The sequence below is a fragment of the Vipera berus genome (assembly GCF_964194415.1).
Source record: "Vipera berus genome assembly, chromosome: 1".
NCBI classification, from domain to species: domain Eukaryota; kingdom Metazoa; phylum Chordata; class Lepidosauria; order Squamata; family Viperidae; genus Vipera; species Vipera berus.
Window position 1 is genome coordinate 254,566,278 of NC_138202.1, and position 26,394 is coordinate 254,592,671.

The 26,394-nt window shown below is 36.9% G+C and overlaps 1 protein-coding gene across 1 annotated transcript in view; it reads left to right on the forward strand.

Moving 5' to 3' along the window:
- Positions 1-26,394, forward strand: part of FIG4 (FIG4 phosphoinositide 5-phosphatase) — a 104,794-nt gene that overhangs the window by 65,915 nt on the left and 12,485 nt on the right. The window contains exons 13-20 of the mRNA XM_081343590.1: positions 1,467-1,512; positions 2,196-2,344; positions 3,362-3,528; positions 10,191-10,329; positions 13,489-13,547; positions 15,777-15,924; positions 16,670-16,753; positions 21,371-21,569. Coding sequence (XP_081199716.1) covers positions 1,467-1,512; positions 2,196-2,344; positions 3,362-3,528; positions 10,191-10,329; positions 13,489-13,547; positions 15,777-15,924; positions 16,670-16,753; positions 21,371-21,569 — 991 coding nt within the window. The remainder of the gene's footprint in view (positions 1-1,466; positions 1,513-2,195; positions 2,345-3,361; positions 3,529-10,190; positions 10,330-13,488; positions 13,548-15,776; positions 15,925-16,669; positions 16,754-21,370; positions 21,570-26,394) is intronic.

Genomic DNA, 26,394 nt, shown 5'->3' on the forward strand with positions numbered 1-26,394 from the left:
CATCTACTAGAGCCAGAGAAGAATGCCTGCAATTTAAGGAAAGGAATGCTAAATAAAGAAATCATAACAGTGTGGCTGGATTGAATGAGGAAGTAAAGCTTAAAGATTTTAAGTATTTTTTTAAATTACAAAATATAAGAAGAGCACTAAGATGAACAGCAATAATAAAATTAAAGCAAAACGTGCAAAAATGAAAAATAAATTTTAACAAAATAAAAAACAGGCAAAATTATAGTTAGTTATTGGTTCACAAAAATATAATACAGTATTATAATCAGATAAAAATAGTATTGTAAAATATCATAAAATCTATGCCAACAAAGAATGTATTATTTCAGCCTCTGGTTCAGGACTGAAAAGTTCTTTATTTCCAAAGGCCACTCGTTAATGTTTGAAATAATGTCACATTTCCAATTTCTCAAAATTATTCTTTTTGGCAACTCCTCACCCCCTCCCCATCATACCCCCCCCACCTTATTCAGTACTACCATAATTCCAGAATTCCTCCTAGTTAGATATCAGAGGTCTGATGTATAATTGACATTAATTTCTTTAGCATTTAAATATTTCCCCAGAAATCTACTTGCATACATTAAAATACCATTCCCAAAAATGTCAACAATTCACAAGACCACATCATGTGAGCAGTGGCTCACATGGTTAGGATCTACGCTGGAGATTAGCAAGCCCACGTTTGAGACCAGAGTGCTGCTGTATGGTGGTGAGCTCTATTACTCTCTCCAACTCCTTGATGGGGACATAAAATGACCCCTTCCATGGGGGTCCCTGGGCAACTGTGATGGCTAATTGTTTCAACCTGGAAACACCATAAATGTGCCTTGACACAAATGCAACGGGATCATGTGAGTGAGTGAATTCTCAATTTTTTTACAGAGAAAATCTGATGCTCATGATATGATAGACATGGGAGCTTGCAGAGTCCCCTGAAGTGGGTAGGGCAAATCTTTTGTCCTGTTTTGTATGAGGGATTAAAGAACAAAATATGTGTCTTAAGTCTTGCAAAAGTGCATATTATCTTTTAACACACAAACTTAGTCCAGTTTTTTCTGATTCTGAATCTATTCAGGGATAGCTTGGCTCCTCAAATATCCCCATTGCCAAAGAATTTGCCCAAATTTTGTCTCTTCCTATCTGTTGACATAGTACCATTAGTTACTCTGCTGTACAAGGAGTAATACTTCCTTCATAAGAATGCCTTCTTAAAATTCAGGCAATTTTATTATAGGCGTTATACAGCTTTTTTTTGGAATTTTGTTTATTTTCTTAAAGTCTGAACAAGATTTTTACATATAGAAAACTGTAGGTATGCTTTTGTTTTGTTTCATTTTGTTTGTTTTTCTGATTTTTACTTTTCATGATAAAACAATAAATAATATTTGAAAAAAAGATGTTTAGAAAAAATAGAAAACTGTATGTTATAAAGCACTTATATTTCTACACTACAGATGGAGTGAACTAGGAGGATTTGTAGTTCCCAGTGGCCGTTTACAGGTAAATGAAACGAACTTTTTCAAATTGTTGTCACAGTATTGTCGATCAGTATTCTCAGATAGCTAAGCTTTATTTATCACTAGAGAAAGCGGTCTTTTGAAGAATTATTGTGAATTTACATAAAAGTGATGCTTCTAATTTAGAGTCATAAAAGCATTTTAAAAATGCTACACTATGAGTAGAAATACAGCACATCTCATAACAAGGAAGCTCATAATAAAAATATTTGATCATCTCAGTGTTAAGGAATTTGGACACCTGAGAAAAAAGTATGAAAAAAATGTTACTTGATTACAGCCAATACAGTTGATCTTGAATCAGAAAAAGGAAGTCCAGTATATCCATACGCACAACTTTCCTCCCATGAACAAGATGCTCATTCTTTTCATACAGAATTGCATTGGCTGCAATACGTTTCAATAAACAAAATTGTGAAAACTACAAGTTTACTATGTATCCAAATTGTTTATTTCATTCATTTAATTTATATGTTGCATTTATTTTTTTATTATTATTTTTGCATTTGGGAAAATCTGCACAATAGACAAATGTGCAGCCTTGTAGATTATGTTCTCTGGTTTGAGAGCAAAAAACCAAAAACCCTATCCTGGAGGAGACTTTGGCATTTCCTGATGTGTTTTGAGCTAATTACAGACACTGCATTTATGAAAATGATTTTTCAGACAGGAGTTCTTCGAACCAATTGTGTGGACTGCTTAGATCGCACGAATACGGCCCAATTTATGGTTGGAAAGTGTGCTTTAGCCTACCAACTCTATTCCTTGGGATTGATTGACAAACCCAATCTTTTATTTGACACAGATGCTGTTAGGTAAGATTTTCCTTCTGAAACATTAGTAAATATAGCCATTTGTTTTATACTAGTAATTCTTTTCTAAATCTCTTGTTTCTGCACACCATTTCACGTTAACGTGAATATTTTCACATATTTAAATGGAAATTTGTTTATCTGACAGCTGAAAAATCTTTTACTGTTCCCGAAAGCACAGATGGATAGATGGATTTATTTATTTATTGTGGAAACAGCTTTGCTGCTCCAATTTAATTAAAGCAGCTTTTGTACAGTACCAGTTGACTTTAAATTGACATTTCATCTTTCTCAAATCTTTTTGGTAAAAATTAAAGTAAGCTTTGTGAAATTGGACAGGTTCTTCAGTTCCTATGAGGTTGAATGACAGATGATAATAGATATTGGTTATGAGAAAAATTAAAGTGCCAGTTGATAATTACTCTTTTTAGTGCAGAAAAAAATAATAAAAAATAAAATAAATCTGTTTGCAACAAGCTTCCCTAATTTAATACCTAAGAAGAATATTTTTATGTTTGGCTTTTAATGCTTTCCTCTATGCTCTGTTTTTGGGAAATGCTTACAGATTCAAAGCTCAGTTGCCCATATGGATCAGGGGAAATTGAGATAGTAAAGTGTGTTTTTACAAAGCTTGTGTTATAGTGATGTCCATGAAGAACTCTGTGTCCATTTTAGCTAGGATTTCAGTCAAGCTAGATACATCTTATCAACGTTTTGTTTTAGCTGATAATTGCTGAGCAGGAACGACAGACAAAGCAAATGTCTTGTGTGGGAGCTTTGCTATTGGCCACATGAGGTCAATATCAATTATTCTTGCTTTGCTTTGAGTCATGGTTTTAAATCCATACTGTCTGGATATAATGGAAGTTTTTAGCTTGCATTGTATCTAAGATAGTAATACAATCCTAAAGTTACTGCATGTCAATATATTTCTGCCTGCTCAAGAAATAGCTAAAGGTTTCTCATTTGTATCTGTTCCACTAGATGCAATTCTAAACTATGTTGTTCCTCCTGTTTTAGATTATTTGAAGAATTATATGAAGATCATGGGGATACATTGTCACTCCAGTATGGTGGCTCTCAACTGGTTCACAGAGTAAAAACGTACAGAAAAATAGCACCCTGGACCCAGCATTCTAAAGATATTATGCAAACTCTTTCAAGATACTATAGCAATGCTTTTTCAGGTATTGAATTGAATTCTGGTTTTGAAGATTTCATATCACTTAAGAGGCACTTTAGAGGTATTTTTTCTAATTAATAATAATTAATAGCGACTTCCGGTGGCGGCGCGGCGCCGGAGACAGCCCTTTCGGGCTGCCCGCGGCTCAGCTGTGTTATTTCCACCCGAAACAGCGCCGATCAGCTGTTCGGGTGGATTTGAAGCCCCCTCCTCGGGAGAAGAGGAGGGGGTGAGCCCCCAGGTAGGGGTTGAGTTCTCCGGGGCCGCCTGAGCTTAAAGCTTGGGCGGCTGAAGGATCGAACTCCCTCGTAGCCTGGGTTGCTCCCAGCTGGTCAGCGCCTCTGCTCCGTGATTTCTGGAGCGGAGCCAGGCGTTTGCGACCACCCCTGCCAGAAGGAAAGACTATGGAATAAAAGGAGCAGGCAGAGCGGTACAGGAGGAAAAGGTGAAGAGGACTTTTATTGCTGCTTTCTAGCTTAATGGATTTTATAAATTTAAAAGTGAAAGTGCGTAGTAAGTGAAAGTAAAGATGGCGGCTAAACCTCCTCCAAAAGCTCTTTGGAGTACTGGAACTTCTCCGGTGCAACAGTCATCATTGCAAGCGTTGCTTCTTCCTGATGTATTGACACCGAAGGATTTACAAGATGCTCTTGGAAAATATGCCCAGGTAATTCTGGAAGCAATGGGTGATAAATTTGCAAAGATGGAGGAGAAGTTGGAGAAACTGGAGGAGAGAATAGAAGAGAGGATGGAAGAGAAGTTCAGAGTGATGAAGGTAGACATTTTGTCTTCAGTGTATAGAGTGGCTGAATGTGTGGAAGATTTGGATGAAAAAGTGGAAGATTTGACTCAAAAAAATGCCATATTAGAAGCAAAAGTACTGGAAAATGAAGATTTAAGAGACAAAACGGACAAAGAATTGAGTCTTGCTCAATATTACCAGATGCAGTATGCTGTTAGAATCAGAGGTTTAAAAGAGAATATTAAGGAAGATCTAAAGCAGCTGATTTCTGAGGCTCTGGAAGTAGTATTGAGTCAGCCAGCATCTGAAATAAAGGGAGGCATGGATAAAGTGTTTCGTGTGAATTCATGGATTGCCAGACAGAGAAAGTTACCTAGAGATGTGGTGGTTTATTTTGTAAAGAGGGAAATTAGAGACGAAGTTATTCAAGCTGCTTATGGTACTAAAGTCGTGATTGCTGATCAAGACGTTTTGGTTCTAAAAGAAATTCCTCCAAAGATTTTAAGGAGAAGGAAGGATTTTACATTTTTAGTGCAAGAGCTCAAGCAACGAGATATAAGGTTCAGATGGGAGATTCCAGTTGGGTTGATGGTGATGTATGAAGGTAAAAGGTACCGTTTGACCACTGTGATGCAGGCGCGTGATTTTTACAATAACGTTTTAAAAGCAACCCCACTATCACTTCTGGAAGCTGCAAAGGGATCTGGAGAAGGAGAACACCAAGAGGCTGAAGATGGACAGACAGAGGAGAATGGTGCTGGAGGAGATCAAACTACAACTTCTTTGGATGATTCTAGAGAGCAGAGGGTGACGTGTGCTGCTTTAAAACGATCAAAATAAAAATAAAAATAAAAGAACAAGATCAGCAGAAGTCTATGGAATTTCCAAAATGTACTTACAGCCAAGTAGTGGGAGGAGCACGGCCTAAAAAAGATAGTCCTGTTTAAGCAGTGCTCCAAGAGCTTTGGGATGATATGCATGGCAACTAAATTTTTAACTTGGAACGTTAATGGACTAAATTCACCACAGAAGAGGAAGATAGTTTTTTAATATTTAAAACAATTCAAGATAGATGTTATATGGTTGCAAGAAACGCATATTAGGGTTGTGGACCAAAAGTATTTATCGAACTCAAGGTTGGGCACGCAATTTGTTGCTTCTGCAATGAATAAGAAAAATGGAGTGGTTGTTTATCTTAAAAGTGCTTTAACAGCGGACTTAATTGAAGCAGATAAGCATGGAAGATATGTTATGATAGAGTTGCTGCTAGTAGGTAAAAAGATGCTTTTAGTTGGATTATATGCTCCTAATTAACAACAAGTTGACTTTTTTAGTTTATTTCATACAAAGCTTACCCAGTTGGATTATAAAATTTTTATTTTTATGGGGGGTTGGAATGGTGTTTTGGATGTTCAGATGGACAAGGCTGGAGCTTTTAAGCGCGTCCCAAGTCATGCTAGACTGCCTAAATCCTTTTTTGAAATGAAGGATGACTTGGAACTGCGAGATATTTGGTGTGAAAGACATTCGTATGAAAAGGATTATATCTTTTTTTTTTTCTGACAGACATCAATCTTTTTTTCAGGATCGATTTCATTTTGTGGACCAATGACTTTTTTTTAAGGATTAAGAAGGTGAAGATATGTGCAAGAACTATTTCTGATCATAGCCCAGTTTGGCTAGAGATTTATAAGGAGAATAAGGAGAAATTTTTTTTTGTTTTTTTTATATATTCTATATTAATAGTGTTTGTAGTTATCCTATGTGAGCTAGAGAGTGATAGATTTTAGAGTCTATGGTTGTTAGCATATGGTTGTTTATGATTCTTTTTTTCTTTTTTATACCTTGTACTTAGCTCTGGGAAGTCGGGGGGGGGGGGTGGGGAGGGGGGGAGGGGTAAGGAGGGAGGGATAGGGGAGGGGGAGGGGGGACTGTCAAAGATAAAATGTATGATAAAACTTTTCAATAAAAAAAAATAAAAAAAATAAAAAAATAAAAAAATAAAATAAAAATAATTAATAGCAGTCCCTTGTAGGACGATGGGCCGCCTAATAAATAACATGCTTTCAGCAAGGACCTTTCAAGTCATCATGGGCGATAAAATTAGTAAGCAAAGACATCTGAATAATGGACTCCCTCAGGGCTCTGTATTGGCCCCATCCCTATTCAACTTATATATTTCCGATATACCACCCATGCTATCAACAAAGTTCTCTTACGCTGATGACTTGGCATTAGTATAAAGCAACAAGGGCATCGAAGTTACAGAAGGTGTACTTACAGCCGACCTTACAACTCTGAGCACATACTTCCACCAATGGAGGTTAATCCCAAGAGTAAGTAAGACAGTCACATCATGTTTCCACCTTAATAATAAACTGGCAAAAAGAGAACTCAATGTGTACCTAAATAACAAATTGCTCCCATATGAGGCAACTCCAAAGTATCTGGGGGTCACCTTAGACAGGACCCTGTCTTTTAAAAAACATATTCAGAATATGGCTGCCAAGGTTAACAGCAGAAACAACATTCTGCAAAAACTATGCGGAACAACTTGGGGAGCTTCAGCTCCAACTCTTCGATGCGCAGCCCTTGGGCTTTGCTACTCTGTAGCGGAATACTGCGCACCTGTATGGATAAACAGCTCACATACAAGACTTGTTGATGTTCAACTCAACCATACGATGAGATTAATTACTGGGTGCATAAAATCTCCACCTATTCACTGGCTACCAGTTCTTAGCCACATACTTCCCCCGCACTTACGACGACAAGAAGCTCTCATTCGGAAGTATAGTAAGATCCTGCTAAACTCCTGTCTACCCATTCATGCCTATACCTCTGATCTCTTAAGATGTCGATTAAAGTCAAGAAATCCACCACTCCTCACAGCGCTTAAGCTGCTGGCCGAACATCAGAGCACTATACAAAAGTGGATGGAAGCATGGAGTAGCTATACCTCCCAAGATATTTCTGAGCATATTAATCCTAATAGTATACCTCCAGGATTTAATCTACCCCGACACATATGGGTGACATACAATAGAATTAGAACAACTCATGGGGTGTGTGCCGATTCTCTGTATAAATGGGGAAAGACACCTTCAGCACAATGTGATTGCGGGGCTCCCCGACAGACTATCCAACATATAGTGAGGGAATGCACTAATAGAAGATACCCAGGAGATTTTAAGGACTTCCTCTGCGTAACAACGGCAGCTACTGACTGGATCTCCAAACTCGACATTAACCTCTGAAATGTTATTTCTGTTGTCCTCTTAGGTTTTATAATTGCTTCTTTTTAAAAAAAATTGTTTTAACTGTTCTAACTTGTAAATATGAAGTGCTTTTAATTCTGTGTGTGACCAGCCATACGCTAAATAAATAAATAGCAGTCAGGTTTGACAGAGAATATTGTTTTGATTAAAAAGAGCCTTATCAAATAAAAGCAGTATGGATATGTCTAGGTAGTCAACAATAAATTTTGTTTTATGAAAATAAACGTATTCTCAAGTAGAGATAAGTTATTGTACATATGTACAATTGTATAATAAGTTCAGGGTGTATCCAAATGTAATGTTCCACGTATTACTGTACTGGAAATTAATTTACACAGAATAGCCAGGATTATAATACTCTTGCTGCACATAAACTGTGAGCTGTTGAATAGACTCTGCATGATTCCTGTTTTGCTAAAGGAAAGTATATTAGTTAATGAAGGGATCATTTTTAAAGTATAATAGGGAAGCATTGAAGGAATAACCCAGCTTCCAAGTTTAATGTAAAGGAAATACATTGGAGAATAAGTTCTCTAGTCTAGAAGATAAATCTATAATAAAACTGAAATAAAATAAAATTGATTTTAAGGGGAAGGGAAATGGAACTTGTGTTAGGCAACATGGAACAGCATATTAGAAAAAATATGGAAAGGCTGTAGGAAACACACAGATATATATTCCATATGCATGGAAATTGCTACTGTATTGTGTTCTCTTGTAAGGAGAATACTGGGCTACAGTTGCAAGAAAAAGTATGTGAACCCTTTGGGATTACGTGGAGTTTTGCATGAATTGGCCATAAAATGCGCTCTAAACATCATGTAAGTCACAACAATAGAAAAACACAGTCTGCTTAAAATAATACTACACCAACATTAGCTGTTGTCATGTTTTAATTGAACATAACATGTAAACATTCACAGTGCAGGGTGGAAAAAGTATGTGAACCCCTAGCCTAATGACTTCTCCAAGAGCTAATTGGAGCCAGGAGTGATCCAACCTTGATTCCAATCAGTGTGATGATATTGGATGTGTTGCTGACAGCCATCCTGCCCTTTAAAAACACACACCTGTTTTGGGTTTACTGGTCTCAAGAAGCACTGTCTGATGTGAACCATGCCTCGCAGAAAAGAGCTCTCAGAAGACCTACGATCAAGAATTGTTGACTTGCATGAAGCTGGAAAGGGTTACAAAAGTATCTCCAAAAGCCTTGATGTTCATGTGTCCACGGTAAGACAGACTGTCTACAAATGGAGAAAGTTTAGCACTGTTGCTACTCTCCCTAGGCGTGCTCGTCCTGTACAAATGACTGTAAGAGCACAGCGCATAATGCTTAGTGAGGTAAAGAAGAATCCTAGAGTGTCAGCTAAAGACCTACAGAAATCTCTGGCACATGCTAACATTTTTGTTGACACATCTACAATAAGGAAAACATTAAACAAGAATGGAGTACATGGGAGGACACCACGGAGAAAGCCATTGCTGTCCCAAAAAAAAATATTGCAGCATGTTTGAAGTTTGCAAAAGAGCACCTGGATGTTCCACAGCACTACTGGCAAAATATACTGTGGACAGATGAAACCAAAATTGAGTTGTTTGGGAAAAACACACAACACTCTGTGTGGAGAAAAAAAGGCACAACACACCAACATCAAAACCTCATCCCCACTGTAAAACATGGCGGAGGGAGCATCATGGTTTGGGGCTGCTTTGCTGCCTCAGGGCCTGGACGGATTGTTGTCAGTGATGGGAAAATGAATTCCAGAGTTTATCAGGACATTTTGCAGGAAAACGTATGACCATCTGTCCGCCAACTGAAGCTCCACAGAGGATGGGAGATGCAACAGGACAATGACCCAAAGCATACAAGTAATTCAACAAAACAATGGCTTCAACAGAACAGAATACTTCTGGAGTGGCCCAGTCAGAGTCCTGACCTCAACCCGATTGAAATGCTTTGGCATGACCTTAAGAGAGCGATTCACACCAGACATCCCAAGAATATTGCTACACTGAAACAGTTTTGTGAAGAGGAGTTGTCCAAAATTACTCCAAATCGTTGTGCAGGTCTGATCTGCAACTACAGGAAACGTTTGGTTGAGGTTATTGCTGCCAAAGGAGGGTCAACCAGTTATTAAGTCCAAAGGTTCACATACTTTTTCCACCCTGCACAATGTTTCCATCTTATGTTCAATTAAAACATGACAACAGCTAATGTTTGTGTAGTATTATTTTAAGCAGACTGTGTTTTTCTATTGTTGTGACTTACATGACGTTTAGAGCGCATTTTATGGCCAATTCATGCAAAACCACGTAATCCCAAAGGGTTCACATACTTTTTCTTGCAATTGTATGTGTGAACTTATCCAAAGTGATTGCCTGCTGCAGGCAGGAAGAAATGCCCAAAATATAATGATGGCTTTTCAGTGTGCTTTTGCAAATACGTTAAGAAATAATTTGAAACAAAAAATCTGTTTGCAGTTATAGACCTGGGTTTCTATAATGTTAATCTTCTGTCATTCTAACTCTACTTCCGTCTTTCCCCATTCTGATTTTAAGCTTTCTGGCAGTAGAACTAATGATAAATTTTGAGAGAATATGTATTTTTTTAAAAAGAAATTAAATCCCTTTCCTTGTATCTTTTAGATGCTGACCGGCAAGATTCTATTAACTTGTTTCTAGGAGTATTTCAGCCTGAAGAAGGGAAGTCTCATCTCTGGGAACTTCCTACTGATTTTTATTTGCATCAAAAGGATACAATGAATCTTCTTCAGACAAGGCGAAGGTATTTTATTTCAATATTCCCTAAGCACAGAAAATCAGTTCCATTCCATTTCCTTCTACCTCCATCCTATGATTTAGTGGGTTATAGGGAGTTTCAAGAGACATAGCATAGGGTTTTTCTGCCATTTTTACTGACAGAAACCTGTGCAAGAATTTTTATTGCAAGCAGAAACTTCCATTAATACATTTTACTTTTTTGAAAATCTTTCCATTCATAGTTATCTATCTATCTATCTATCTATCTATCTATCTATCTATCTATCTATCTATCTATCTATCTATCTATCTATCTATCAAATTTATGCAGTTCTGCCCTGTTCTATCTCAAACAAATGTATTAGGCATGATTTTCCCTACTGTTATTAGCAATCTCTTTCTGCTCTATCTATATAATTGAAATAAGTAATGTTTAAATATATCACAATGAAAGGAATTGGCAAGGGATCCCTCAAAGAACTTTTTCAGGACTAAAGTATTCCAACTTCTTTATAAGTAAACTGGACTTAGCGGCATGGAGGCATATTGGCTGGTGACAGTTAATTCAGGGTGCTAAAAACAAAAGATTTCCAAAATTGTGTCTCCAAACTAAATAAAGATTGAAATGAAAAACTGTGTTTCAGTAGAATTTATTGTCATACACTGGGACAAAAATATTAGTTTAGAATTGGAAAACATGCTAATACTTACTGTATAGCAAAATCATTAAGAGTATTGAGCAGCTGTACTATGAGGAAAAGTTTCAACTTTTGTAGAGAGAGAGAGAGAATGACGTGAAATTCAGAATACAGAAGAGAAAAGTATGATAAATTACAAAGTCATCATAGGCAGTATGAAAGATAATTTTAAAAGAACCAGATAAATTTATGGATGATATGACAGTGAATGGCTACCACTCATAAATGCTCAATACTTATTGAGCATTTATGAGCTTACTGCATTATTATATGCTCAATACTTATTGAGTATATAATAATATATATAATAATATAATAAGTATTAATGCTCAATACTTATTGAGCATTATTGAGCTTACTGCACTTGAATATTACTTATTGTGGAACAACATGAGTAAGGTTATTTCATTTATGTTCTGCTTGTAAGGTTCCCAAAAATATCCCATTGGACACTATCAGAAGCAATATTAGTTGCATAAGTTGTATTATCATGATACAGTTACAATATGAAGATAGTTTATACTGGAAACTATAGATCTAGTATTTTAGTGTCAGTTTAGTTGATTGCCTTGAGATATGATTCAGAATTACAGACTTGATCTCAATTTGTACAGTCAGAGTGACCATGATGGAGAAAGCAGCTAGAACTTATTCGTTGATTATATTGGTTTGTAAAATGTACTATCTTTGTAGAGAATGGCTTTTTGATGACTAAGGATAAGATTATTATCCAGATCAATATGAGGAGACATATGTTTAGTCATCTTCAGAGATTTCATCATGCCACAGAGAACAAAAAGCAAGAACATGGCTGATAGCCAAAATGACACACATACAGAAATTGAACAGTGTAAGGATTTGTCAAGAGTAGAAGACAAAGAAGCTTTTGCATTGGTGGGAAATACCTACTATTTTTAATGATAGCAGATACATTAATTTGCTTCTAATATATTACTTTACAAGGGTTCAAAAGGTTTTTCACAATAGTTATATATGCCAGATATAGTACTCTACAACTACTTGTATATGATCATTTCCATTTGCCAGCAGAAAAATGAAACTTTTTGCAGGATTTGGGGGAGTAAAATTAATCCTAGGTCACCGGTCTGAACAACCCAAACACTCAATTAACACTAAAACAGCAAGAGAAAATGTCTGATTAATTTTATTACATTTTCACAATACACAGTTGATTGCCTTGGAATATTTCCCAGCAAAGTTATTTGTAGGCCCTCTATTAAAGACACCCTTCCAGTTTAATATATCTTCAAATAGTCCCAAATGTGCTTTTTTTTCAAAGGATAACTGGACTTTCTTGGGGGGTTTTTTCCTTTGAAAACCTTCCACTTCTCATCCAAGAAGCTTCTTCAGTTTTCACAATCTCTTCAAATAACTTTTCAGTCTAAGGTTTTCTATTATGAGACCTGTGGAGTGAGAAAGCATACTGTAACAGTTGGCTAAGTTATTATGAATTTTTAAATCATGAGATTCCATGTGCATGGTAACAGCATAAAGTTGGCAGTCGGAAAGGACAACAGTACCCTATCCAGAGCTGTGGTTTTACTTTGTTGACATATTAATAAATAAAAGATACTGATGCAAAAGAAGATATTTGAAAGCGAATGAAATAACCTCAAGTTCTAAACAGAGAGGTTATGAATTATTAGCAGTGTTTTAATGTCAGATATAGCAAACTAGACTAGCATAGTAGTGTCTTCAACAATTGGTTCTATTTCACAAATGGCAGAAACTGAAAGAGATGGAGGTTGGGACAGGTTCATCAATGCTAAGATAACACATTTGAAAGGAACTGTGCAGGCACTACAGCTCTACAGCAGCCAAAAGCTAAACGTATGTTATTCTGTTATTCAGAATTAAGATAGTTTACACTTTTAGAAATGCTTTGAAAATCATTTAATAATCAGTGCAAATATATAGTTTTTAATATAAATGAGCAATGTTGTAATTGTTTTATGTCACAAGTTATAATGGAAGGGGAAGATGCATATTTCTGCTACTTTAACACTAATTGCCTATAATTGAAAGTTGGATTATACATAGATGGTTTCTTAAGGATGTTACGTTGTTCTACTTTAGTAGGCTGTTTTGTTAAGAAGGATATACATTCTTGACAAGTAAGGAATGTATTATATGTAAAAGATGGGTGTTAAGATAGATAATTATTTAACCTCAACCTCACAGCTAATTTCTCATTTATCTTTATAATAATATTAATTTGCTGCATAATATAATAAAGTATTTATAATCTAAAATTTGGATAATATAGAATGTGTAATTTCATCTACATATATTTGGGCTTAGCAGCTGTAGAGCATGAGGAATAGAGTGAGGGTTTGGGTAGAGGGCTCCAAGATCAGCAAGATGAGAAGCATCATGGGCCAAGAGGCAATTGCAAATATAATATATGTGAAGGATGTATGTATGGTTTTTTTCATTTTATGTTTTTGGTTTTTTTTTGCTTAAAGCTACACTTTTTGGTGGACTCCTGGTGTTTTAAAATATTTGCCACTGCCTTATGATGAAGGTAAATTATATTTGTATAATAACGAACACTATATAACTTGTATAATATGCATCATAAAGTGGGCATGATAAAAATGTTCCTGAACATAATGGTGAATTAAGCTTGAGTATTGTTAATGAGGCATCTCTTTATGTAGATATATGAAATATGGATTTAGCAGTATATAATTCTCGGATTATCTCTCTCATCCATCTTAATATATTAAGTTTCCCCCATTTTTCAGTTTCGTGCATTAATATAACTGTCAAAAAGCATAAGTACCAAAAAATTGAAAGAGGGGCAGATAATTAAAACAAGATACCAGCAAATAGCCTGAATCTGCCAGGACAGAGTCAGGAAGGCCAGGGCTCAGAATGAACTAAGACTTAAAACAAACACCAAAAATAACAAAAAAAAAGTTTCTTTCAATATGGAGCAAAAATATATATCAAGGAAATTAATGGAAGAAGATGATGATAATAAGATGATGGGCATCAGGGAGAAAGCACAACTGATTCATTCCTTCTTTGTGTCTGTCTTCACGCAAAACGGAAAATAGTCCAACCTATCAAAAACAGCACTGTGGGGGACAGAAGAGGAATGCAGGTCAAAATAGGGAAGGATCTGCCTAAAGATCACAGAATGTGATAGTACCACTCTATATTGCACTTGCAAGGCCACATTTGGAACACTGCATCTAGTTCTGGTCACCATGATGCAAAAAAGTCCCTGGAAAGAGTGTAGAGAAGAGCAGCAAAGATGATAAGGGGTCTAGAGGCCAAATCATATGATAAATAACTAAGGGAACTAAGTACATTTGGCCTAACAAAGAAAAGACTTAGGTGAGATCTGATAGCAGTCTTCCAATACTTGAAGCTGTCACAGGGAAGAGGGGTTTATACATCTGAGGGTAGAACAAGAAGCAATGGGTGGAAGATCATCAAAGGGAAATAACGAGGAATTTCCTGACAATAAGAATAATCAATGGAACAGTTCCCTCCTGGGGTTTTGGGTGCTCTGTCACTGGAGGTTTTCAAGAAGTTTGGACAACCATTTGTCCAGAATGGTATAAAGATGCCTGCTTTGTTCAGGGGGTTGGATTAGAAGACCTCAAAGGTCCCTTCTAGCCCTATGATTCTAGATGGACCTAGTTGGCTATAGAGCAGGGCTTTTCAACCTTTTCACCCATTGTACCACTTTTAGGATATGGCAACATCCGAGTACCACCAGTTGCCTAGCAAGGTGTCAAAACCCTGACCAAAAAAAGGGGAAAAAAGTGATGAAGTACAGGTAGTCCTCAACTTACAACAGTTCACTTAGTGACTGTTCGAAGTTACAGTGGCCCTGAAAAAAGTGCCCCCCAAGCCATAGTCGAGCAAGACGCCTGCCTGCCCGGCGGCGCTCTTTCTCCTGTCCGAGGTTTTCATTGTGAGCATTTTTGTTGAGGATTGGCAGTGGGGGTGGGGTGGGGTGGGTGTTTGGTTTTTATTCCCCCCCCCCTTCTGCTGGGTGGTTGCAGCAGGTTTTGGTCACTTCACATGACCCCGGGACACTGTGACCATCATAAATATGAATCAGTTGCCAAGCATCTGAATGTAAATCACAAGACCCTGGGGATGCTGCAATATTCCAGCTGATCGGTGCTTCTTCTGGGCTCAGCAGAAGCGCCAGGATCAGCACTGAGCTCCAGCTGGAGCCTGGCATTGATTCTGGCGCATCCACTGAGCCCTGACAGCCCTGCAGGTCCAGCCATCTCTCGCTCAGGCTTCTGCGGTGCTGCCACCGGTCTAGCTCATTCCCCTCCCCCATTACCACTTCTAGGATGGTTGCGTACCACCTGCTAGGTGCCAGTATACCACAGGTGGTACCCGTACCACTGGTTGAAATGCCCTGTTATAGAGGACTGTTCTGTGTAGGAATGGTCCTTCAGGCCAAAAACCCAATTTGTTTTTGTAATATATGTACTGTCACTTACCTAAAGTCACTAACAGAACTTGGTACCAGAAATTGGCTGGAAAAAATGGAGAGGGAGTTATTTGCTACTATTTTTAAAAAGAGAAGGGGGAGAGAGATTACACATTTTAACCTGGAAAATGTACAATTCTCAATATGCCAATAATAAAAATATTCATAAAATGATAAAATGCAACATTTAAGTGTTTGGATTTAATGCATCCAGAAATCTACAAATTAATGCAAGCTGTATTTTTCCTTTTCACTTCGAACTATATATGCATCTACTTGTTTTAGTGACATGTGCTGAAAACCAGAGGAAGCTAATAGTGAAGAGATTTCGTAGGTTTGATGAAGAGATTGACATTCATAACGATTTTTTTCGACCGTATGAACTCAGCAGTTTTGATGAAATCTTTTGCTTGGCAATGACAAATTCAATGCGGTATGTTTGTTTCTTTTTTAATGATGTTGCATTTTGAACTTGCTTTTTTATTCCAAACTCTTATTCAATTTTCCTTAAAAAGTATATAGTAGAAAATATACCTTAAGATAGTAACAGCAATGGATGTTAGAAATTACGTACTATTTCTCTTTTAATTCAATAAATGATGTGCTAAAATTCCATAGAATTCTGTACTGTCAGCTTCCAGTTTCAAAAAAAAAACTTAGTTCTGTCCAGTTTCCATCACACTGCATTTATAAACCAACCTAGTTTTGCAGGAATCCACTAATATAAGACGTTCTGAAATATTTGCATTTTGCTGGTAAGTGTGTGGAATAGGTTGGCTGTGTGAATCAGTTATCAAAAAGTGAATTTGAAATGATTTTGGTTATTTAACAAGAGAAATATAATTTAATACATGTAGAAAACAGTGCTGTTGGAAATGCCCAATCCAGCCAGTAATACAAATAAGTCACATCATAACTTGAATGTAAAAAAGAACTTCTCTATATATTACATATACATGCTTTGTTTTCATTTGAATTTGTTTTATAGATTTTACTGACGGGACTTAACTATGACAAAGATATTTGGGAGGCTCTAAATAGTTCAGGAAAAAACATACATTTTTATGGCAATTATGTCTGAAGTTCTCTATTTATTCTATAGAAAAATATAACTTCAGAAAAGTAACATAGCTTTTTATTTAATTATTGATTTTTCTTTCTCCTACACATTTCTTCAGAGATTTTATGCCCAAGAATGTTCCCATTGATCCCAGCCCATTTACTGTACGTAAACCAGATGAAACTGGAAAATCTGTTTTGGGGTAAGGAAAGAATCACTGTAAAAAGCATAATATAGCTTTATTTATTTAGCTATATTTACATTATCTGCTATTGTTTTGATGTTGGATAGAATGCAGTGTGAATTGGACCAATGACTATTTTTTGTGTTAAAAAGATATAAGCAGATTAGGCACAGGGGTGAAATGGATGCACAAGGCTGGAGTTTGAATTTCAGCTTCTAAATCTTGAATAGAATAGAATAGAATAGAATAGAATAGAATAGAATAGAATAGAATAGAATAGAATAGAATAGAATAGAATAGAATAGAATAGAATAGAATAGAATAGAATAGAATAGAATAGAATAGAATCTGGAAGGGATTTTGGAGGTCTTCTAGTCCAGCCCCCTGCTCGAGCAGGATAACCTATAGTAGTTTAATAGATTTACAGTAAACCATCTTTCTGCCTGCAAAACCCACAAAAGATTGGCATCTGTCTTTGCTTCTGTCAGAGAGATTTATGCTGGACTTCTACATAGACCAAACTAAGATAATACCAAGTAGTGGAAGTATAACTAGCTGCCAGAGTGCTAGACACCAATGCATTCAATGCTTTTTCTCCAAATGTAAATGCTCTTTTATAATAGGGGGAGTAAAAAACAAGAATAATCTGACAATTGCAGAACTAGTCCAATGTCTTATTATCATTTGATGCATGAAATTTCATTTTAGTATTTCTACTGTTAAGTCCTTTATAATAAAGGTAATAAGTGTTTTTGCTGATTTACCTAGAGTCTACCTTTATACCTAACAAAAGTTGCTGGTTAGCAACATTTCCATTATTGGGGTAGAATTCAAATCAAATTTGAGATAAGCATCCTTCTTCTGTTTTCTTCTTCGTTTTTTGCATTAGTACTTCACCAGCCAGATCTTGTCTTAGGAAAAATTCATTCTTGTTTCTTCAATTAGGCTTATCTCTAAATCTTACCATACTTCAAGATAGACAGTTACTGACTAAAGAGCTTGGCATTGTAGCAGCTGGTAAAGTAAGAATTATACAGAAGTATGTAACATTGCAAGAATTTTTAATATGGGATAGATAATGTCCTCGGGGTTCAGAGTATAATTTAGCCTTCTGACTCGCTTGTAAGCTGCAGAAGGCCTTCTGGTTGCTTGTGATCCACAGACTGCTCATTTCAAAGCAATAGATCTTTTTTTTCTCCAGGAAAAAAAATAAAGTGTATTTCTACACATACAAATAAATAAAATATGTTTATAAAAATATGTTTAGTTTCTAAAAATAAAAAGCAGAATCTTATTCAGATAATTATAAATTGACAGTATTGATCACATTTACTGTACCTTTCTGAATATTTTCCAGGCTTCTGCATTTCTAATGATATACTCCTGTTCGCTGATCTATTCAGCATACAATATGTCTCTCTTTATTTCTGTGTATTTAAAATCTTATTTTGCTACCAATGTTACTATGAGGTACAGGTCCTGTTATGTTTTAGAAAAGTAACTCAGTTACTACTATCAGATCCAGCTGAAACAAGATGAGTCAGAACATCGTGTCCATTTCAATTTATTTTTTATCTATTCCACAGTCTGAATTGAATTGGACTTTTGGTACTTACAATTCAACACATATGAAGGTCTGTAGGTTGAGATAAGTTTATATAGTCTGCATACTTATTGGTTCTATGCTGGATTGCAAGAAAAGACTAGTTCCAAGTGTCTTGCCTTTTGCATAATAAATCTTTTGAGCTATCTTCACCTGTGGTGTTGAGAAGCATGACTTCTACAGATATGTTTCCCTACTAAAATTTACTGTTGCAACACTGTACTAACATAAGTCCGCCCATTCCCACAGTGCATTAAGCAGTCTTAAGAATTCATAATAGATCTAGAACTCTACCTAAAAAAATTGCAGAGATAATATTTAGTTAATGGTCTTGTGACAACTGAAGTTACAGAGTTTTCTGCGTTGAGAGATCTTCGAACTCTGATGATTATCCTAGTTTTGCTCAAATATTTTGTAACGTGCCTGGTGAAAGAGTTTACTTTTAATATTATAACTATTGAATCAGGACTAACTACGGCTTCATTTGAGTACATCCAGGAATTTTTTCTTAAATTTTTACATTCTGTTCTTATTTTTGTCCCTTTTTTAAAAAAAAGAACATAAGGGTAGTTTCATTTCTTCATCTCGCTCCTCAGTCTCTAAAAATCCATTTGCTGAAAGCAGCATTCTTATATGTCCTTAAGGAGGTAATTGCTATAATTGCATGCAAGGGATCAATAAGATTATCTGTTCTGAAAATCTAAAGTCATATTTTGTTCTTAATAACAAAATAATCCTCATAGAGAATAGATCAATTGCATTTTTTTCCTCTTGAAATAGGTCAGAGACTTTAAATCATTACTCTTTCAAAGATATCAGTGTCAAAATGTTCTGATCTTGATCTGGAGCCATTTAACCACTAGTTTGCAAGTTATTGTTTTCTAGGCTGGACTTTTAAGTGATGGCAAATGACTCAGTTCAGCTAACAAAGCCTTTGAAAGTCATCCTTTGCTCTCACCTTTGTTTGTAGAGCTTTACCTGATAACCTGAACATTAAAAGCCATTTTAATTGGGTACTTGTTTCCTAATGTTTTTGCACCTTAGATTAAAACGTGTAGTCAAAATTATAGATGACATTAAGGGGCCAAGTGGTCCAGAGGCAGAACAAACTGTAGTTATAGCTGGAACAGAAAGTCTAACAGAATTTAGCCTCAGAGGATCAAGGACTCTAGCAAGTGAAAAGAATCAAAGCATAGCATGATATTTTATGGAGAAATCCATGAAGCTTCTCTTAAAGAGGCATTATGTGCCATGTCTTACTGCAGCTATAGTGTTCCAGATCTGTTAATCAAGAGGCATATCAGGGATAGTGGTGTCTCTCCCTCCTCCCCATTGTTCAAGTTTCAATGGTTTATTTATTTATTCTAGAATATTACTACCATCAGTATTTTAGTAGTTTACTAGAAAACCATTAAAATTCAAGACATTAAAAAAGCTCAAATACAAATGTTATATGTCAGCTCTTTGAGGTAGATCAGGTCAGGAAACAGAACTACTATGCTATTTGTAAAGTGTATTAACATAAACTTAAAGACTTGCAAGAATCTTCCCTTTCCACCTCTTAAACCAGAGTCAAAGCAGGATGATTTTGATCTTTCCTCTCCTCTTCTAATACTTATCTTATTTTACTCCTTATCTTATTCTTCCACACCCACAAGCTCTGCAGAAAATGCTGTTCAAAGAAAGAAGGCTCAAATCTTTTCCAAACAAGCTTGTGACAATTTTAGGTGAAATGAAAGCTACATTAAGGATGGTTTTTTTCTGTTTGACAAAATTGTATACTGCACAATTCCCAATAAAATCAGCTTCTAGTAGTTAATAGTTGGAAACACAACAATGCATAATGTATCTATCTTACATTTTGGGAGGGAAAAAAACATACCATCCACCCTTGTGTTCAGCTACAGTTATTTCAAGATATATTATTATTGTACACAATGTTTTCTCCCTTGATCTTATGAGCTTTTCTCTTCCTAGTAGCCATAACTATAAGCTGGATATTATTCATTCATTCATTCATTCATTCATTCATTCATTCCATTTCTATAGCTCCCCATCTCAACCAATACCTCTGAATAGCTTCCAGTTCCAAAGATATAAAAAAGCATTAAAATATTTAGAACAATAAAAACATCTAAAATAAATATATGCATATATAATTAACCAGTAAATAATAGAATAGTAGAAATAATAGTAAAGCCAAGAAATGGATCCCTTAACACATTCAGAGCCCTAGGCTTGGGTACAGAGCCAAGTTTATAAAGCTTTACAAAAGGCCAGCAGGGTTGGGGCCATTCTAATCTCTGAGGGGAGACTATTCCACAGAACAGGGCCTTCTCAGGAAAGGCCCATCTTCAGAGCCCCACCAGCCGACACTGCTAGATGAAATTGGATATTTTATTACCCTTTGGATCAGTGTTATTAAGAATATTGGTGAGAGATTGAGAGCAGTCCCAGGGGTTCTCATGTTCCTTTACCAGAACCTCCGTTTTAAATGAATGTTTTCCCACAACCACCATTTATAGTTAATTGGTTTAACAATTAACATAAGCCATACTTCTTTCCTACTTATGTTTAGTTTAGGGAAATAGGACTTCCTGAAGAGAAAAGAAACTGAACATTTTTACTCCTATCCCCAAAGTGTCAAATGTGTACAGAATCAGGATGACAGTCAGGCGCCCCCCCACACACAAAAAAGCTGTGGGTGAACTGATGAACATGTTTCCAAAGTTTATTAAATATTAATTGTTAAATCACAACAAAAGACAAGCTAAGAAACAAGCTACTGTTAATTTCAGTTCATTAACTATTGAATTTTAATGAGGTTTAAATGAAATTCAATCAGATTTTGGTATGGATCTTGTCCATCTATTATTTTTAAGTGGGTGACTTCTGGCACGTTAGTCAACAGTTAAGTGCAGCTTTGACTCTGATGAAATATCAAGAGGGACCGTTAACATAAGGAAAAGAAGAAGAATTCTTTCCTTCTGGTTCTGGTTTTTTTTTTAATTCACAATTCTGTTTTTCCTCAGAAACAAAAGCAACCGAGGAGAAGAAACCGTACTGCAACGTAAAACAGCTGCTAGTGCTCCTCCACCCCCCAGCGAGGAGGCCGTGTCTAGCAGCTCTGAGGATGATTCTGGAACTGATAAAGAAGACGAGGGTGCCACCTCTCAGCGTTCAACACCTGTGAAAATATCAGATACTGGAGACAATACCAAAATAACAGAAGTAAGGAATTGGGGTGCCACAAAAACAGGCATCGTTTTGTATGTGCTCTTCTGCTTTGTATTCAATATGTACCGAAGGCTTACACATCTGATTTTCTCTCTCCATTATGGACATTTTTTTTTTGCTAAGATATAAAGGCAATCACAAGAAGATAAAACCAAAATAAAAACACTGGGGAGGGGCCTAGGAAAGCAGATGGAGTACTTAAAAAGCAATTTTAGAAGGGATTGTGCAACTGATTAGATTTCATGCAGAAAATATACCGTGAAGTACTTGATATTTATCAGTGTTTTAAATTAAACTAGGTAATTTAGCCAGGATGAAAAACGGGTTAATAGAATATTGCCTTAATATAGAAATATAGCTTACTACTACATTTTCAAATGGGAATACTAATTTAGCCAGATGATACCCTTGTGCAGACTGATTCACTACCATTATAATGCTTCAATATCTGGTGATGTTAATGAAGACATGTAAACACAATAAGATGAGGCATCTTGGCAATTTTGTTTCAGCACAATGCAGACATTTAAGATTGTACAAGGAAAAGTTCAGAGCACAACTGTATGGACAATCAAAGATCACAAAGTGTGTTGTCTTTCAAAACATGATATGCAAGAAGAATTTTATATTTCTGGCCAGATTGGGACTATGAGCCATAGTTGAGACTGTGGGTGGGTGGGTGGGTGGGTGTCGGTGTATCTTGGGATTTACTATCTCTGGTCTTGGATGGGGTTGCTCTGCCCTAGATGGACCTAATGTGTAACCTGAGAATCCTCCTGTACTCATGATTCCTGCTTGAGGAGCAGGTAGCAGACAGAGCTAGGAGGGCCTTTGCAGAACTTTGAACTATGTGACAGCTCCTTAATTAGGAGCCCTTCCCTCAATCACTCATCCCCTGGTCATCTCCCACATGGACTACTACAATGTGCTGTACATGGGACTATCCTTAAAGAGTTTCCGGTAGGAGATACAGGAATATAGCCAGCCGTACCAACAGACTGAAAAATAGCTTTTATCCGTGGGCTGTTAGGCTTTTAAATGGGACATAATCTTATGCAGAATTGACTTGGGAGACCGGTGTGTGGTGTAGTTGGTTCACATGGTGTGGTGGGATGGAGGGTTTGTTGTCACTGTGTGTTGGGGGGAGAGAGCACGGGGGGGGGGGGCTCAGTTAATCTCAATGTACACATGTTGTACTTTGACAATAAAGGTTTGTTTGTTTATTTATTTATTTATTTATTTATTTATTTATTTATTTATTTATTTATTTATTTATTTTATTTCCAGAAGCTGCAGCTGGTGCATGTAACCTCTGCTGCATGAGCTGCACTGGATGCTTGTTTGCTTCCAAGTCCAAACATTTTTGCTTTTAGTTTTACATTAATCAGGACTTACTGTGATTCCCAAATTTGGAGAACTGTAATATGTTCAAATTGTAGTTAGTGAGAACAAGTGAGCGCCAAACCATGTTCTTATATTGAAACAGATGCTGTCAAGTATGGGTTTCATCTAATACCTAAATATTAAATATTTAAATTTACTGTATTTATTGTTTTATTTACTTTATTTACTTATAAATTAGTTTGAATACATTTATATTTGAAAGTTTATTTTCCCTTTCAGATGCCAAAGAGGAGGTTTTGGTGGGGTATATAGCATAATATTCTGAAATCCATGGAATATTAATTTTTTTAGTCTCTTCATCTGGGAAAAAAACATATGGCCTCTTTGGAGGTGTGCATTTGAATATGCACACATAGACTCTTTCTCACTGCTGATCTTTTACCTGCTTTGATTTTGCATGGGTAGATTGCATAGGTTGAGGATTAATGGGAAAAATCTTCATTATTGCAGATTATTTGTGGGATCCTTCTTGTACACATCATCAAACATTATCTGAAATGGCCCATTTTTTTAGTTCTTTGCCCTAAATGCTTTCAAAGAGGAAGTCTAATAGCCTCCCCAAAGCTGAGTTGCTGTGCCTTACTGAAGTTGGGGGAATTAGATGGAAACATGTGTGTCATTGAGCTGTGGCTCTTAATTCCTTTTACGCCAACCTTTGCCCCGAAATCACTACTCTGCTTCTAGGTAGATGCCTAGATAAACTAGAGGAGGATTTTATTCTTTTACTATGAGACCAGTACTCTGAGACCATAAAGGAGATGGCAAGGTTCTTTTCTGTCACTACTCTGATACATTGCTAATTACTGGAAATGCCCTAAATTGAGTAATAGTAAACACTTTGTGTTGAGCACAAGTTTTGTGATAATTTTTTTCTTTTTTCTGGAATCCTGACCATTGATAGAAATATATCATGTCACACTTAAGGGGCCCTAATGCTCTTAGTACCACTCTTTCCCCACCCCAAGCAGCAGGGCTAGCAAATTAACTGACCATGGTTTGTTTAAAATTGCATGTATTATTGAGAAGCAAAATGAAGATGATTTTGGCTGGAGCTATCTGGAGAACACAGCCGTCATTTGGTAATCCATCTTTTATCCAGTTTTATGATTACACATTCTATTGAAAAAAAACCCATGAAGAATTAAAATTAAGCTGGTCAAAAGAATAGATAGCACATAGATATATTTTTATAAGAAGAAAGATATGGTTTATAATTAAAATAGCACTCTCTTTTGATATGGGAATTACAAAGGCACTAGGATGGCTTGCATAAATGAAATATCTGGCTACATAAATGTAACTAATTTTGAGAAAATCATAACTGACAGATATTTTGAATACTGATGGAAAATTAAACTTAAATAAGAGCTCAAAAACAGGACATTGATTTAATAAGGAGACTTTAATTGCAAATACAATTTAAATATAAAGTGGTCAGAGAAGAGGTTATAAATTGGTACTATTGTTATTTGTATAAGACTAGAAAAATATGAAGAGGATGTGTATATCTAATTTTGTATGTATTAATAGTAGTAAGAACTGTATTTAATGTTGAGAAAATGAAAACACTATGGGAAGAAGAGAGGATCAGGGGGGAAAAACCACTGGATTGTGTAGCATTGAACAGATTTATATTGAAGTTAAGATGCAATATTGAGTAACAAATATACCCGGACATCACATTTGTTTACTAAATATTTATGATTTATAATTGTAGCGGGGCTGGCTGAAAGGCTTTGTGGGAGCCTGGCCGGAGAAAGGGAAGTAGGAAGCTCGGACAGGTGCTGCCGGTTTGGGCGCAGCGGGCGTGGATCGGGCGGAAGGAAAGAAAAGGGGAAGGAGAAAGAGGGGTGGGTGTGTGGTTGTTGTTGTCAGGGAGAGACCAGGTGAAGCTGAAGAGGAGTTTGGGGTTTTATGTGATTCTTTTCCTCTGAAATAGAGGGAAGAAGAGAGAGAGAGAGAAAGCAGAGTTTTATTAATTTCTTTCGCAGGGGGATATCTCGAGCGAAGGGAAGAGTGAGAGTGAGAAGAGGGAGAGCTTGGTGGGGTTTTAAATTCAGGTTTTAACTAGAAAGGAAGGAGGGGGGGATTTGGCATAAGAGACCTAGGACTACGAGTGCCGACAGAAGAGAAGGAGAGGCTGGTTGCTACTGCTTCGGAGACCAGCAGCCATCTGAACTTTGATCATTATCACCTGTGCAAGCTGTAGACATTGTGGGGAGCTGCCCTCGCGGGGCAAGCTGTTGCTGCAGAGCGCTGACTACCTTTGCTCGTGCTTTCCGTTGCCTGGAGCCGGAGGGCCTCCCCCCCTGTTTTCCCAAGAGGCTGCTATAAGCCATTGACTATTATTGTCATGACTGCTAGAGGGTTGATAAACACTGTCACACACTGCCGTGGCTGGGGGTTGGTCATCTTTGTTCCTGTAAAACCCCTTTGAGGCCGAGTACCTGCCACCCCTTCACTCTGCGTGAGTTCCCGATAAAAAAAACATTCTGTCAACGCCTTCAGAGCGTGGCTGCTGAGCGTAACTGAAGGGGGGGGCTAGGAGCGCCTGGGTTTTGGTGGCCTCTGAGGGGGTTACGTTACATAATAATAGAAAATGAATAAAATACTTATTTAAAAAAATGTTGTGATTCAGGGTCAGCCTGTGGGTTCGGCAGTTGGGCCGGATGACTCAGAGGAGGAGGAGGGGGGTGTTGAAGACCTTGCTGAGGGGGTTGAAGACCTTGCTGAGGGGGTTGAAGATCTTGCTGATGAGAGCCCTCAGCCAGGCCCCTCCCACTTGGTCACCACGGAGACCCAGCTGTGTGAGCCTGACAGCGTGGATGAAGATGACCCACAGCTGGCCCTGTTCAAGGACGCCCGACGCAGGAGGCAGTCAATTAGGAGTAGACAGAGGAAGGCAATGGGGCTTCTCGGAAGGAGGCAGAGAGAAGCCACGCCCTGAACTCTATATAAGGGGAATGTGTGGGGAGGGCTGGTTTGCTGAAGGCAACCGCTCGGATGGTTCATGTTTCTTAAAGCTCCGGTTTCTTGGTTCGTGTCTTGTTTGTTTTTGTAGCTATAAATTTGGCAGGCATAGTTTCAGCCTCTTGCCGTTTGTGGAGGGGTTGTCCCTGCCTTTTCTGCAGGGCCGGTAGCAGGCTGGTACAGAACAAAAAACAAGAATTAATCTAATTGTTCAGTTAGGAACCAGCAGCCACAGACATGTGTGCTAACTAGCACTTACGATTAAGTATGTCCTACAGATACTTCCAATAAGAACAAAATTGACTATAGATATCTAATGAATAGTACTACTGTAGATCAAAAAAGAAAAAAGAACAAAAGGATCAGCATTAATATGTTATTTATTACCAGAGTCTTTTGTGGATTGAACAATTGTTTACAGATATAAATGAAGAAAAGGTTTTTT